The sequence below is a fragment of the Aquila chrysaetos genome, chromosome Z, assembly GCF_900496995.4.
Source record: "Aquila chrysaetos chrysaetos chromosome Z, bAquChr1.4, whole genome shotgun sequence".
In the NCBI taxonomy this organism is placed as follows: Eukaryota; Metazoa; Chordata; class Aves; order Accipitriformes; family Accipitridae; genus Aquila; species Aquila chrysaetos.
The window spans coordinates 66,815,801-66,832,005 of NC_044030.1; the positions used below are offsets into that span (position 1 = coordinate 66,815,801).

A 16,205-nucleotide genomic window follows, 5' to 3' on the forward strand; every position below is an offset into this window, starting at 1 on the left:
GTGTACCAGTTCCTAGAGGGCACAGAACAACAAATTATTTGAGGTATCAAGGGCTGAAGCCTGCCTAAAAAGATAGGCATGAGATATAGCCCAGGAAACTCTGGGAAAATCACCTTTGTGCCATAGGAAAAAAAAATATTCAATTTATCTGCTGTTCAAAACATGTTAGATTAACTGGTTATATTTGATCCGAGGTTTCCTGAGATTTAATGGCTACCCATCATTAAATAAGTTTTTAAATTACTTGTATTCATGCACAAAAAAAGTAAATCTTGGTTAGTAAGGCTGTTATGAATATCTCAGAAAGGAAACATTGCTCAAAATCTTCAAGCACCAAAGGAAGACAGCAAAGACATGAAGCTTTAACTCCAGGCCTCACATTGTTAAATGTTCTGCTATCCACCCCCACCCCCCACCCCCCCTTAAGTGAGTATCATCCTATCACCCAAGAATTAGGAGATGTGAGCATGAGAGGCTCCTGCATAAATAAGTTTTGGCTATCCTTTCTTTCTGAGGAAAGTTTGCAGAAAAAAACTCCTATTCACCGGCATCACACTTTCATACATTTGACATCTTTCTACCTTCTCTAAGGTGTAGGCGAGGGATGAGGGGTTTTGTACACTTGGGCAACACAGCTGTTACACTCTCTCTTTCCACACGTTTTCTTCCTCAGCAGAAGGAAGATGTTTCATGTGTTCAGGATGACAAACGTAACAAACAGAGCAAAATATTATGCCTTCTGTTATGCATCCACTATCATAGCTCCTACAAGAATTTATGTTTGTGGGAAGAAACCAGATCCTAACTGGTTCTTTTTAATAAAGTGTAATAACTTTCAATAGCCTGTATATCACACAGTTGTTTATACCTCACTGCACAGATATCAATATGTCTCAACCTTTGTTATTTCTTAATGGAATTTAATTCAGAATATATACTCTGCTGTATTTCAATACCTTAAAAATACTGCCTATACTCTATTATTCAAGACAGAAGAATAATGCAGGAAATAATTAACTGCTTTTTCATTACTATGCCATACATATATATATGTTTAAAGGTTATGACATTCAGTGCAAACCTACAGTAGATTAAATGCTATCTATCAAACTGCTACAGCTTGCTTAGTTCATAGAATTATTATTTTTGGCTTACCCAAATCTGTAGCTTAATTCTTTTTTCATTTTTGAAAACCGTTTTTACTTTGAAATCGATCCCGACTGTGCTTACAAATGCAGATGTAAAGGAATCATCAGCATATCGGAACAAAAAGGAGGTTTTCCCAACACTGCTGTTGCCGATAATGAGCAGTTTGAACATGTAATCAAAGTTCTGGTCAGAGGTATCTTTCTGGCCATATCTGGAATCTTGAGCAGATGCCATCTGTAATTTAAAATAAAAAGAAATAGTTTATTGTCTCTTGTATCATATAAAATTGGAAACATGTATATTTTATTGGAATTTTTAATACCAGATATGAGTGAACTCAAGAAGAAGTTCACAGAGGTTTACTTCGTTTTTATGATTCTTGTATCCCTGGTAATAGTCCTGATTGCAAAAGAGGTTGTAAACATCACTGGTGACTGGTACCAAAAAAAATAATAATTCTAAAAATCCAGGACAGTTCTTGAGTGTATCATTTAAAAGATCCATACTCAGAAAATGTAAAGAATGAAATAGGCAGTGAAAATATAAACAAAGGTACTTCACTTGTACAGAAGGAAATAAGAGAACAATGCTGCATTGTGACATAGAAGGTACATTTCCAAGCAAAAGCTTAGTATGTTTTACATCTGATAAAATTTTTAAACCATTTATTTTATTTTAAATATGCTGCTGTCATTTGTAATGCCTATAACCTTAAGCAAAGCATTTTGGCTTTACCAGCTTTCAGTTATCATACCATTAAATAGTGAGTTGGGTATATACCTCTTGGTTTTTTCTAGTTCTAGTCTATTCTATACTTTTGGAATTTGCAATGTTAATGCATCATCATAAGTGGCAGTTGTCAATATTTTCAAATTTGAGTCCTTAAAATACAGATTCTAATCCATATAAAACTCCTGAATAAGCAGAGATTACTGAATACTGCTAAATAGCAAGCTTATTTTGCTCTAGGGACTTCAAAGATCATGGTTTCCATTTAGAAAAAGTACACTTTTGGTTTTCAGGAGAGTTGCAGAGTTTAACTTGAAAACCCAATCAAAATTGTAGCTGGCATGCTCAAAAAACAGATGGCAAAAATAAAGAACATAGAACTAGGTAGTGTTTCACCTCATATGCTTTTTAAGGAAAAAATCCCAAGTATTTTGAGAGCCTGACAGGATTTTAAATTCTTGGACTTTGGCAATAGTAAGGGCAACACTTTTGTGCATCTGATTTGAGACAGAAAGACAGACATCATATCCTAACATAAAGGTTTATGGAAAAGCAGCTCATGTCAAAGCTTTCTAAGTAAGACATCTCAGAGTGCATTTGGGCAATCAGACAGGACAGCTGGAACCAGGGTTCACTAACCCACCTTCTCAGCAGAATTTCAATTACTGCATAGATTTTCTGAGCTAATTCTGCTGTCTCATAGTACAAATACTTTGGGTTACTGAAGAGGCATATAGAAGTGGGGACAAAAAGTCCTGAAGGAGACAATGGAAGTAGCAAGCTTTCGAGAGAAAATTCAGGGTAAGATTTGTATTTCATAAATAATGCAGTAGGGATTTTGGAATTACCCTTTTATTTGGTAGTGATTGAAGTTCTTGATTAAATGTAGTCTTGGGTACCTATGTGCTTGCTCCCTGAGTGTCTGCATTGGCCTTAATATTAATTTACTTCTTTCACAGACAAGCAACAAGGAAGTTTTAGAACAAAAACCTAAATATTACCAACCATACACAGCACTAATCTTTCATCTTTTTGATTTCTATAGCAAAAGACAGAAACAAATCCTGTCCACCTTCACTACTCTCCCTTATTGTAAAAATATTTGGGGATATTTTGCTTAGAACATTGAGATAAAGAAAATCAAATGCTGTTTATACCAGTCTGATCACAACTGGCTATAAAATAGTAAAAAGGATGCTGATGTTGTGTACAGTTTGCAACAACAAGTCAATAAAGTCCAGCAGACAAAAGACTGTGCAGTGTCCGGGGATGCCAGTGTGTAATCTGTACACTTTCCCCAGCAGCCTGATCAGCCCTTCTGGCTCCTCTCTGTAATGCAACAGATGAAACCAGTAGTTACCAATTCTAGCAAGAAGAATAGTAATTTTCTTTCTTGATTTTATCTCCTAGCAAGCCTTCCATGTACCTTCTTCAACTTGCCTAAGGTTTAGAAAAAGGGGTTTTAATTTTAATTTAATTTGCTGCCCTCAGTCCTATGTGCCTTACAATTCATCCCCATGTACTATAATGCCTAACACTTCAGAAACAGTATGATTCAGTTAACAGAGGAATCAGGAGACCTGGATTCTAATAATAGTCTTGCTAAATCTTGTACATTATGTAGCCTTCCTGAGTAAGAACATTTATCCTTGGATGGTTTTAAATACAGACTTTTCCCACAACGAAATTTCCGTGCTCCTCTAAATTAATGTGTTTATGTACATTACCCATGCAACGGTTTCCTTAACATTTCTTAAAAAATAACAGACACCCCCCCCGCCTCAACGCCTTCATTGTGCCTTGAACTCATGGATTCGTTACTTGCAGGACCATACGCAGAATTATGGGCAAATTGAACACAGAATTGCAGCCAGTTTTATTGCAGGAGTAGGAGTATGTCTGCCTATTACAGGATGCAAAAGGCATAGGAAAGGCATGGGAAAGGACTAGTTTCTCCACCTCCCACCTGTGGAATCATGAGATGATTAGTGAGGTATTGATAATCATTCAAACTTTTTGAAGAAACTAACTTTAGCCTAGAGAGCCAGTCTCCCTAGACTACTGATAGTGATCCTTTCTCATGTGCAAAACCCAAGTGAGTTTTAGAAAAGTACTGGTGCCTGCACTACTCTGAAGAAACATCAGACTCAGTACGGGCGCTGAGACTTTGCTATTACTTACCAAACTCACTCATTCTGTACTAAGCACAGAGAAAGATTTTGCAGAGTACAATTCACATCACCTACATCAGGCTTCCACTCTAAATGATCCTCTAGAGGAGTCTCTATTTTTCTGCTGACTACAAGGGAAACTTAGATGCTTGGTCCTCTTGAACTTTGTGAATATGTCCGCAGTGCTTCTCTTTCTTAAATGCAAGCTGCTGACTTCAAGTATGTATGGGATGAACCGTAGTCCACTTCCTGATATATTAATATGTCAGTTCACTCCTAATAGGACTTGTCCCTACTATGGAGGCACTTGGCAAAGAAATATGAAGAAGCTAGTGCTGATGTTACATTCCTCCTTTGGAAACGATGCTGGAAATAATCACCAGGAATGCTGTGTTCAGACCTGTAATTAAGTACTACATACATGGACAAGAACGAAATAAACATGCCAACCTCGCTAATGTTATGATGGTTTGCTTCCAAGAAAGCAAAAATCTTACCTTTATTTTGACAAAGTTCTCTTCTCAAATGATTAAATGGGTATATTAAACAAGCATCACTTTCAGCAAAACAGATTGAGTTTTATCTTCAGTGAAATTTTGTCCTTATTTAGTAAAATTGAAGACAGAATGCACAAGGGTATTTTCATTAGCATATTGCATTGTTGCTTTTTTGTAGAATGAGTCCCTATTCAGACCCCTACACCTATCAGGATGTTAGCACCAAAGGCAGTCTCAGTCCACCTCCTAGAGGACTCAGGACAGACTTGACAGTCCAGTGGGAAATGTATGCTCAAGACAATGATCAGAAGACCTATAGTCAGGAGGTCTCACATGCCTGCTCCTTACCAAAATTAGGAGAAGGTACGTCCCCAGCTCGCATATGGTCCAAGGACAAAAAGGATGGCTTTGTATGCTTCCCTGCTTACAGCACATCTTTAAACTCCTTAAACGTGGATTATTTATGGGCATAGGCAAGTTTAACCATTAAGCAGAGTTTTCTATATCAGACCCAGGTATTTTTCAAGTCTATGTTCAGCTGTTTCCTTGATCTCAAAAGAACAGCTTAAAACAGGGCAGGGTTGCGAACAAATGTCTGATAAAGTATGTATTTACCTGCCACCCTCATGATAATAACAAAACACTTAGCTGTGTTACTCTTTATGGCCTTAGAGGACCTCATTCTTTGACAGAATTAATTTGAACAGCTTTCTCACTTAAGCAGAACAGCATGCCATGAACTCCCTGGCCTGCACATCACTTCAGTTTGTACTTACATATGGACTGCACTCTGGATGCCTAATGCAGGATGAATTGCCCCTTGAAAATATGATGCATAAGGCAAGAAAAGCTGGGATTGAAAATACTGAGGTTCATTCCTTTGTGCCTTTCACAAATACATTGTTTTCTTTTAAAAACTGTATTAATAGGCATGTCTTAAAAGGAAAAGATTGATAGGAAGCCCAGGGAAAATGCCTTATTTCTATCTACAGTAAGGATAGATAGACACTGATCAGCTAATTTACGGTTGTTTCAAAGAGCAACACTCCTTTTCTATATACAGTGTAGAATTAAATACATTTCCATTTCTTTCTAAAAAGAAACTGACTTTAGTCATTACTTTAGCAAAAAGACAGAGTTCCCTGCACATGCAGCTTTCTGTGAGGTGACCTTTTTGGGTTTTCTAAAATATAATTAGTCAAATATAATCAATGGATATTGAAGCAATGGAATACAACAAGAAAACTCAATGTTTGTAACTCACCGGATGGTATGCACCACAAGTGAGTGTCTTTAATGTGGAGATCAAATGTCATCATCAGAGTTGTCAAAATGTTAGCAAGATCCTTATGTAAGAACACTGTGACAATATAAGCCAGTCATGAAGAAATCAATTATTTTTTAGGTAAAATACCAGACCGATAATCTAGAGATTGGATTTTATTCCTAACTCTTTTGGAGGTATCCTATGACTTTTGTTTTCCTTTTTTCTATATCTTGGGCAAGCTGCTTAACTTCTTTTACTTTTGGTGTGCTCCCAATGAATACATAAATATCCACAGATGCAGACCACAGCCAGTTCTCACAAATCCTTATCATCTAATTTTTAACTGACCAATTAATAAGACTTAACAGAGTTCAGTGGACAAGGCACCAGCCACTTATTTGGAATTTACAGATTGACAGCCATCTGCAGAGCACAGCTTGTGAACCAATGTACTTGGCAGCATCAGGAGAAGCTTATCTGCTTCAAGGTATTATGAGGTTAGATTCATGAATATGTGTAAGCATATTAAAACCCAGTTTGAAAGGTGTAGTTAGAAATGCAAAGTTTTATTATAAGCAGCATACTGAAATGCCAAGTTGGGGAATATCGGGAAGATACAGAGAGGTGAGAGTCTAAAACATTTTAAAGAAGCTCTACGTGCTTCATATCAGCAGAAGTAGCATGAACGTGGCCACATTGCTGGCAGCTGCCCAGGACAGCAGAACGCAAGGTGCAGTAAATAGTGGTTCTGGCAAGGCTCTAACATATGGATTCTGGTGAACCTACTTGTGGTGAGCTAGAGCATTAGCCCTCATTTGTCTGTCTTTACCTAGGTTTACCTTCTCCATGAAAAGGGTAGCTTAAGAAACATATTTCCAATTCCCACCCTAGGTAGTATGACAAAATCCCCTTCTCTGAATAGTGGCAGAACTGGAGATAAAGTCCTAAGTGGGTTAGTCTAACACAGGATGTCAAGAAGCCACCAAAATAGTGCAGCTTTGAAAACAAAAAAATACAAGCTGTGTCAGTCCAGGTACTCCAGTAGAAATAAATTAATAAATTTGGATTTACCAGGTGTAAGAAAGAGAATGAAAAGTAGATGGCTACCGCCCTTTGCCACTTGCCCTATTTAGTGCAGCACTCAGGGTCATGAGACTTTTAAAGACTGTGCAGATTCTCATTTGCCAGAGCAGCTGCATCAGGCCAAGAGACAAAGTGAAATACTAATGCCACTAAGGCACCGGTGAGATGCCATTAGTAACAATTCTGGTCAAGCGTGCTTATGAAAGCTGAGTTAAAACTGGAAAGTACAGAAAAAGGTTATTAGGAAGACCAGAAGAATGAAGAGCTTATCTTATGAGAGAAATCTAAAAAAAAAAAAAGTAAGCAAAACATGAGCTTTTTTTCTCTAGATAATAATCTGGAGTGAACATGAGGGAATGAGAACTATTTAGACTGATGTATACTGGAGCAGACACTGGACATTAAGGAGTGAGTATAAACTAGCCCTGAGTGCCTCAGAGCTGGAGATTAGAAAGTATCTAACCAGCAAGGGAACGAGCTTCCACAATACACTTCCAAAAAGGGGTAGTGACAGAAAGAGGACTACTGACTCCAAATGCAGTTTGATCAGTTAACAAACAGGTGTATAACTTGCTCTGTGGCCTCAGTGGCTTGGCACGCTCTTCTACTCCAGTGCTTCTAATTTGAACCAAGACTGACATACCTAATAATTTTCCTGAGTGATAGGAGATGAATCGCCATGCTAACTCCTGTGTCTAATAGCTTTGATTTGGCTTTTTTTCATCATAATTTTATAATAACCTCTTAAATATCGGAAAAGCAGCCTTTTTGCTTGCTATTGCCCTTCTCCATTGTGTTTGGATCTGTCTGTTATAAACCTATTTTGTCTGGGCATAACCGTTGCCAGTGACAACAGGATATGAAAAGCTAAGAAGAAAATATTCTCATTTATTTCCTTGGCAAAGCAGATTATTTACAGGTTATTTCCCACTTTCTAGTTTTCCCTCACCTCTATGGTGTCAGTCACCTTTGAAATGATCTAATGCCCTGGCAAGTGGAAGAGAAGGTCTCTAGAGATCTAGCATTTTCTACACACTGCCACCATTAATGCCCATATGCTCTGACAAACACTAAGAACAGGGTATCCAAACTACATTCCCACATTTTTATTCTGGCAATATGCAGGTATGTGGAAAATTTGCATGCTACAGTCAGGTAAGGAGTGAAACTTGAAGCAAGTGAATCAGTGTATGAATCACTGAGAATTTCCTATTGAATCTTCACTTTTGAAAGTATCATGAAAGCCTTAAGGGAGACTACTGAGAGATATGCAGACATTGCAACTAATTCAGACCAATTCTTAAAAGAATGTGCAGAAACCATACAGACTTCTGTTTCACAGAAAAGAGAGTCCATTGCTTTTGACTTCTAAACCAAAGCCCTCTCCATGGCCACAAGCACTACTAAGACTTATATCTGTTCTTTGAAAACAGTGCTAGAAAAATGAGAAGTAGTCATAAACTCTGACCCAGATCCAATTATATCCAGCAGATGACAATAGCAAATGTTTACACTAGGTAACTCCTTCTCAAGAAGGACTGTTTGGGATGCCTTTCTGGTAATTGTTGGCCCTTCTTGTCTACAGAGAAATGACATGAGCTTGAGATTGAAACAAAGAATTCATAAATATAGAAAGACAGTGCCACTGCACAGGCCCTTTTTCTCATCTTGATAAAATATTTTAACTTTTTAGTTTTCTTTTTTAATTATTGCTTGATGGAAATGGGAAAAAAATGCTTACACTCTCCTCTGAGTTGTTTTTGTCATGATCAAAAGACATACACTTGATCACTCTTTCTGTTGCTCTTCAGTTCAGAGATGGTAGCTCTGTAACACACTGTTCCATAAATGCGTTGTGTGCAAAGAAGCAACTACATTTGCTTCATGTAATAGGAAATCAGATAGCTAAAAAGATAAATCAAGCAATTAGTTCAGCCAGTCTAAACCACATTTGAACAAGGACCAACAATGCTAGCCTAATGTTGGAAAACGGAAAGACTCTTAAGAAGAATAATCCATGACAGAATATTGTTTTACTGGAATCTTTAATAAGAATAATATTTGAGTATGCTGGGAATAGTGCTAGTAGAAGAAAGAAAACAAACATGCAGAAACTACATGTGAAAATCAAACCTCATCTGCCAGACTGCATTTTCACATCTTGGAAAAAATCCAGATGCTTGTGATTATGATTTTGGATGAGATATGCTTAAAAATAGACACTGTTTGACCATCTTATCAGCCTTGAAAAAGTGGAATTTGTAGGGGTTTTTATAACACTCTGCTGTCTCTTTTTATACTAAGGCTGTGATTTCTGCTGACTTTTATTCAATTATGTTTAACAATAATTCCGTTTGTACTGACAATCATATAAAAAAACAGGAAGCTGTTCTCTGATATGTGTCAAGTACATATATTTTTTTATATCTGGACTTCCCTTTCTTTAGATTTTTTTTTAATGCTGTACCACCTGTTTAACCTGTTTAACAACATCAGTGAATTCAACACATCAAAAATGTCAAATGCAATAGTGACCAGTCTGTAGTTGTCATTCTTTACTAACAAAATTTGCATTTAATGAAATGCTCTCCAAAGCCAGTATATAGTAAATGTGACTTCAGTATCTCAATAAGCATGTGTAAATAAAAGGCAAATACCACAGAAACATTTCCAACACATGCCTATAGCATGCAGAACTAGGCATTTTAAACAGCATCCTCATTATTGCTGTTCTCCAATCAGAAAAATGAAACACATTCTTACTGAAGAATGGCTTATTTCTAGTGCACCTCTTTGGTTGAAAGGTTTCAGCACGTGACTTCTGAGCAATTGCTCTGCAAAAGATTTATGAGATTATCAGTCCCTGTCCAAAGTCAAGTAAACCCAACTCCATGTCAATGCAAGATTTCAGACTTCTTTTTGAGTATGCGTATTGAAGATGATGCAGATCTTCCCTTCAGGCTGAAATTCTGTTACTGCCAGAGTAGATACCCAGCATGAAAAATATTAGCTAACAGAGCTGCAGTTCACAACTTAAATCACAGCAGACTGCAGAAGTGCTCTTTGCATTGTATAAAATCAGCGGCATTGATTGGTACCAATCCACTGGTAACATGACCGATCTTCTATTAAAAAAACAGTCATGCGTTTGAGTGTATAGTCTGGGGCCCCCAGAGCTCCTGCAAGAGATTATGAAATAGGTCTTAATTAAAACTGAAGTACAGTTCACCAGCATACACTGTTTTGAACCAACAACCTAGAAACTGCTAAAAACTCTGTGTAATGTAACTTGTCTCTGGATAGCATCTGTTTCTCCAGTGCTAAGGGGCATTATATTTTTCCATATATAAAAACTGCTGAAAAGGGGCCACCTCTTTGCTATCCCCAGTTCTAGCCATGAGCCATCTCTCCCTGGTGCAGACGGATAACTGCTCCTGGAATAAACAGGTAGAGACACCCTGCCAACTTCCTGCGCATCCAGGTAGGACCTCCTTACATCTTATCACCTGACAACCGGCATCCATTCACTCCCAGGGGAGCTGCCACCAGCGCTCAAAGGGCAGTATCTGTAACAGACCGTTCGGTTTGCCCCAGTGCGACCCGAAACCCACCCACGGCCACGGCGGCGGGGTGGCGGCCACCGCTGGGCCGTGCCGCCTAACCTCCCGCTCCGGCTGCCGCCCCGGCCCGGGGAGCCCCGCTGCGCGGGGGACGGGGGGAGCCCCACCGCACCCCCGCCCCGCGACGGGCTGCGGTCGCCCCCCGCCCGCCGAGACCGCCCTTCGCGTACCCCTCTCACAGCGACACGACCCCCCGCCCCCGCACCCCCCCCGCACCCCGGGCTCCCTCACACGCACCCCGAGCCCCTCACGCATCCCGGCCCCCCTTTCCCCGCACGCCGGTCCCCCCCTCCCCGCACCCCGCATCCCCGCCCTCCCGCACCGCGGGCCTCCCCACACGCCCCCCGCCCCCCCCCCCCCGCACTCCGGGCTCCCACACACGCACCCCGGGCCCCCTCACACTCACGCACTCCCGGCCCCTCACGCAAGGGACGTCCTCACCCCATTCCTCCTCACAGCCCCCGGCCGGCCACCAGCGGGAGAGCCCGGCGCTGCGGCCCCGCCACGCCGCTGCAGGGCGGAGGGGCTCCTGCCCCGTCCCGCGGGCGCCCGGCTCTCGGCCGCACTGGCCCGCCGCCCCACTCGCCGCTCGCTCGGCTCCGACGCGGGGACTAACCTGCATGGGCGCTTCGTGCCTCATCGCCGGGCGCGGCCCGCCGCTCGCTCCGCTGCCACTCGCCCCTCGCTCGCGCACGCCAACTGCCGCCGCCGCCCGCCCGGGCTCTGCCGACAAACCCGCGTCGCGATCAGCACCGGAGCTGTCCCCGCTCCTCCTTCGGCACCGCCCCTCCCTCCCGCGCACCCCCGGGAGCCGTAGTCCGCCTGCCCCGCTCCCCCGCGCCCGCCGCCGCCAGGGAGGGGAGGAAGGACTACAGCTCCCGGGATGCTCTGCGCCCGGCGGCCCGCCGCCGCGGAGGACGGGGCGGGCGGAGGCGGTGCAGCGAGCGCGGCGGAGGGGCGAGCCCGGCGCTTTGCAAACTCGTCCCGGGGCGGCGGATGGGCGGTGGGGCTGGGGGAAGGCTCGGCTGCGCGGGGCGCCCTGGCGGCGGGGCGCCCTGGCGGCGGGGCGCGGGCGCGGTTTGCGGAAAGCAGGGACGGAGCTGGCGGAGCCGGGCGCCGCCGGATGCGCTGCCCTCCGCGGCCCCACCGGCCCGGCCCGTGTGCCGGCAGCTACGGCGGAGCATCGCCGGGCCGGGGGAGCGAGAGCGGTGGCGGCCACGGCAGGCAGCGGCTCTGGCGTGGGCTGCGGGAGTCGCTCGGCGGAGCGGGGGGGACGGGCACCGCTCGCCTGGCGCGGCGCTGCACCGGGCCGCGCCTCAAGCGGGGCCGGCCGGGAAGGCCCCGCGCTGCGCTGCCATTTCACGTCCCTTTAACTGGGCTGCCGCCGCCGGGCCGGTCCCGCTCCGCCCCGCCGGCAGGGGGCGCTCGCAGCAGCGGCCCCGGGCCTGAGAGGCGGGGCAGCGCCCGGCGGCCCGCGGGCAGCCCCGGGGCGGGCATGCGGCCGCCGTGGTGCTCCGCTCACGGGGTGCCCGCGGTGCCCACCGCGCGTCGGTCCCTCTCTTGCCTCCCTCCTCGTTCCCGAGGAGGCCCTGGGGAACGTTCCCACCCAGCCCTGGGGCTGAGCAAGGCCGAGCATCCTTCAGCGTGGCGGCTGCTGGTTCATGTCCTTACTGTTGTGTAGTAACAGCCCCTGCCAGCGCCGTGACTTCTCCTCCTTTTCATCATATCCCGTTGTCCCGGCTTTCTCTTTCCTCCCTTGGATGTTCTCCGGCCTTTGACAAACAAAACAGACACGGGCAGGCGTTGGGCTGAGGTGCTGTACGACGGCCGGCGGCAGCCCCACATGGACATGGCGTCGTCGCACTCGTTCTTGATGACGGTATCGAGGTCTTCATGAAGGGGTGACAGTAGAACACCAAAAAAGCACCATACCTTCTGTGCGTGTTCCCAATGCTGTTTTTTATTGTCCTGAGAAGCTGTTTTAAATGTCTGTCTTGGCACTTTTTTCATAACCCCATCCTCTACTGCAGAGTCCGTACTCATCTTGGGCCCAAGCACACGGGTCCGTAGAGGGCAGGAAAATGTATGAACAGTGTTCTATTCAGATTTAAGATTTGGCTTGTTCTCCTCTACCAAAAGGGTGAAGATGAACCATGGGCGTGAGCAGCAAAGTTGACTCACTCTGGGGATGTCTGCTGAAGGTTTAAGAGCTGGACGTTGTCCGGGCAGAGAGGGAAGGGCAGGAGAAGGCAGGTGCAGTGGTTGAGGTGGCACAAAAACAGCAGTCTGCCTTGTGGACTACCCACTTCTACGTATGTGGTATGTGTTGCGTAAAGTAAATCACCCACAGGAGCTGTGACTTAGGGAAATTGTACAATAAAGATATGAATGTGGATAAAAGTCTATGTCAGAAGTAATTTCATTCTAGCTCTGCAGGTTTTTAATTTCATTTACAGCTATTTAAACCTACGTCTCTGTAACATGAAAATAGGAATTGAGTGGAGATTTTTTCAAAGACGTGATGTATGGCATCATGCATTTTTGCAGCTGATACTTCGTTCCTGCATGAAACACTGAATGTTATTCTTTCTGCTAATGTGGGCATGTACATCATGAATTTGCTCAGCATTTTAGACCACCTGTATGTGTGCATGCATGCATGAGCATGCTGAGTTCATTTTTTTTATATATATGTGCATGTGATTTATTCTTGCTATTGATTTTAGGTGAACACGTACCAAAAAATCATGAGTAACAACCCATTTCCCTTGGAAAACAGGGCACATTATATTTGTTATCAATTGCAATTAGGGAAAAATGGAGAGATTCTTCCTCCTATTAAAGCGTTGTTTTATGGAGTTTTATTTTTAAGAAAGTATTGTAAACTATTACACAATTATGAATATATTAAACTATAGCTTTCCGTAAAACAGTTCTCATTTTGGAATGCCATTTTAAATCTTAGCTGAATAGATATTTGAAACAGTAGATTAAAGTGTTCAGGGAACCTTTTGATTATAGATTTTAGAAAGTAGATACTCTGGATTTAGTATTCTATTAAACTTTTAACTTAGATTTACTGCTGCTACTGTATTAGAAATTACAAGACTTAAATTATGCTGGGTTCCCAAATTTATCCCAAGACAAGGATCCTCCACATCTTTTTATTATATTGGCATTTACCTTAGCATTGAAGTTTCTAAGCAATCTCTTACCCAAAACCTCCACAGAGGGAACTATCAATAGAACATAAAGCAGGATTACTTTTTAAATTGTCATATGTCTTTCTTTAAAGTATGGGATCATCTTTTTTTTTTTTTTTTTTAAAAGTAAAAATTTTGAAGTAAACTGCATCTCTGCATAAACAATGCTTTTCTGTTTGTTTGTTTAATTTTTAAAAGGCTTAAAAATACAAGAAATAATGCTGAGATTTTGCTTTGTCTGTTGGCTGAAGAGACGATACTGTGTTTTTTTTAATTCCTCAGGTTTTGTTTATTATTTGTCTTCTGGCTTTTATTATCTGTCTTCTTCAGAGGGTTTTGAAGATGGTGTGGGACAGAAATGGACCAGAATTAAATAGTATAATGGTAGACACTACTAAGGTTTTATACCTCAAGCATCTTAGTCCAGTGGCATGCTGTGGCAATATTCCTGAATGCTCTTGTCTGCAGAGCATTGTTTTCACAGGGCAAGGACTTCTGTTGATTACCAGTCAGTGGCTTACAATATGTTAACATTTTTGGAACATGGTGTACTTGAAGCTCTCTTTTGTACATAATTACTATGAACTAGCTATTTTCACCAGGTGCGAACATTCAAGGGACCCAGTTTAGTAAAATATCTGATTCTTTTAACCAGGGATCGTAGAAAGCCTGCAGAAGTAGTCATGAACATCAGTTCAGGTTTTCAGTTATATTGATTATGCTACTTCCTTTTAATTTGCTAGCACTCACAGGAGTGATTTTTTTTTTTTTTTTTCATACCAAATGCTGGCCCATGGAATGCACAGAACAAGTTAGTTATTATTTACTAATTTGGACTGAAGAAAAAAGGAGAAATTTTCATTTTCCTTAGGTGATGGCAAATAGTCATTCAAAAAACAAATGGCATCACAAAAACTAACCTAGAATGAGCAGGCTGCCCATGAGGTAGCTAGTACAGTCAATCTAGCTTATCTAGATGTAGAACAGTGTTATTTTAGGACATTTTTCAATCCTCGTAAAACAGTTCAGGTTTTGCCCAAAACACTAATTTTACAGTACATAGAAGATAAACAGGAACTTTCAAGGCCACATACTAAATATAAGAAAACTTCTATCAACAAAGGCACCAGGAAACAGCTGGTTTGTTTACAACTGAGTTGTTTTGGATGAGTGAATTCTGGAATGATGGACACATTAGCAATGCTGTTTCTCAATTTTGCACTAGAAGTGTACATAAGTAAAAATAACATGAATGCAATGTAACTTTTATTTCACAGGTTCAAGGCATGTATTGGGAGCAAATATTTTCTGTGCTTTCAAAACTTTCAAAGTGTAGGCCATGCTATAAAATCAACTCGTAAGATTCAGAAGAAGCCTAAGATAAGAAGGAGAATAATAAGGCAATGAGAGTTAATTAATGATCGTTGTTCCCCTCTTGTAGTTTTTAGATCAAAATACAAATCCTTTCAGGTTTTGATTTAAGAAAATAAAGGTTCTGGCTAGGTACAAAATGCCAGCCATTTTGAAATATCTGTACATCATGACAATGTTTTCTCTCATCTTCTCTTCCTTAATGTCAAATAGCTTCCTCTTTTGCCCTGACCTTTCAGAATGCAGTGTTTCTTTTACTCCTGCGTGCCGTTTGACTTATCCTGGTATTGGACGTTGGATGCAGAGAAAAGAAAAAAAAGAGAGTCACGAATCTTTCACTAAGCAATAAAGGTTGTTTCACCCTGACTCAGCCTGTCATGTTTGCAAGTCTGGGTGATGCTTGCAAAATGTAAATGTTGAGGTATGCCTTCTTTAGACTTTTCTTTAAAAAAAAAAAAAAGTGGGGGATCTTTATATTTGACTAGGTGAACAGGAAATGTAGAGAGCCAGAAAATGGTGATTAAAGAACTCAGGAATGTTTCATTCCAATGACAGTTGTAAACATTATTTCATCAAGAACGCAAGCATAAATTAACAAAATACAGTTCTGAAATGAAACTAGAAATTCTGTTGAGAGCAAATGTGGCACTGAAACAAGACAAGATCTGTCTCAAGCACAGATCTCAGATACACACCCATTGAAAAAAGTCTGTGGGGACTTCTTGTCAGGCTAGAAGACAGATAAACTACGTAGAGTCTTGTCATGGGATAAACCATGGAAGTTGTTATATTTGCAACAGATGAAGATGCTTCGCTGTTGTGTAGATGCTTTGTTTTGCGACCTAGCCAGATTCTGCAAGACCTTAAAATCCCAACAGATGAGACTCACACGTCAGGCCACATGACAGCACGCTGCTGATGCATGAACTGGAGATGCCACAGTGGGGAATGAGAAAGCAGTGGCTAAAAGAGCAAGTCTGATGCTCATCGCATGAGACTTGACAGGTCTGCATTACAATGAAAGACAAGTAAATGGTTCCTGTCACTGATCTTTTTTTTTCTGCTGATTCTCAGAATAGAAGATACTGTCGGTCTCTTCCCTGTTAGACTTTGCA

The 16,205-nt window shown here is 42.1% G+C and overlaps 1 protein-coding gene across 3 annotated transcripts in view; it reads right to left on the minus strand.

Moving 5' to 3' along the window:
* Window positions 1-11,276, minus strand: part of RAB3C (RAB3C, member RAS oncogene family) — a 141,810-nt gene extending 130,534 nt beyond the window's left edge. For 2 of the 3 annotated variants that reach the window (XM_030005083.2, XM_030005084.2), the window contains exons 1-3: window positions 11,133-11,246; window positions 8,638-8,801; window positions 1,156-1,383 (exon numbers count right to left, since the gene is read on the minus strand). In XM_030005083.2, the coding sequence (XP_029860943.1) occupies window positions 1,156-1,383; window positions 8,638-8,676 (267 nt within the window). In that variant the 5' untranslated portion in view covers window positions 8,677-8,801; window positions 11,133-11,246. Of the gene's footprint in view, window positions 1-1,155; window positions 1,384-8,637; window positions 8,802-11,132 lie in introns of all 3 variants that reach the window. The other variant, XM_030005085.2, reaches the window with a different exon arrangement.
* Between the last annotated feature and the right edge of the window lie 4,929 nt (window positions 11,277-16,205).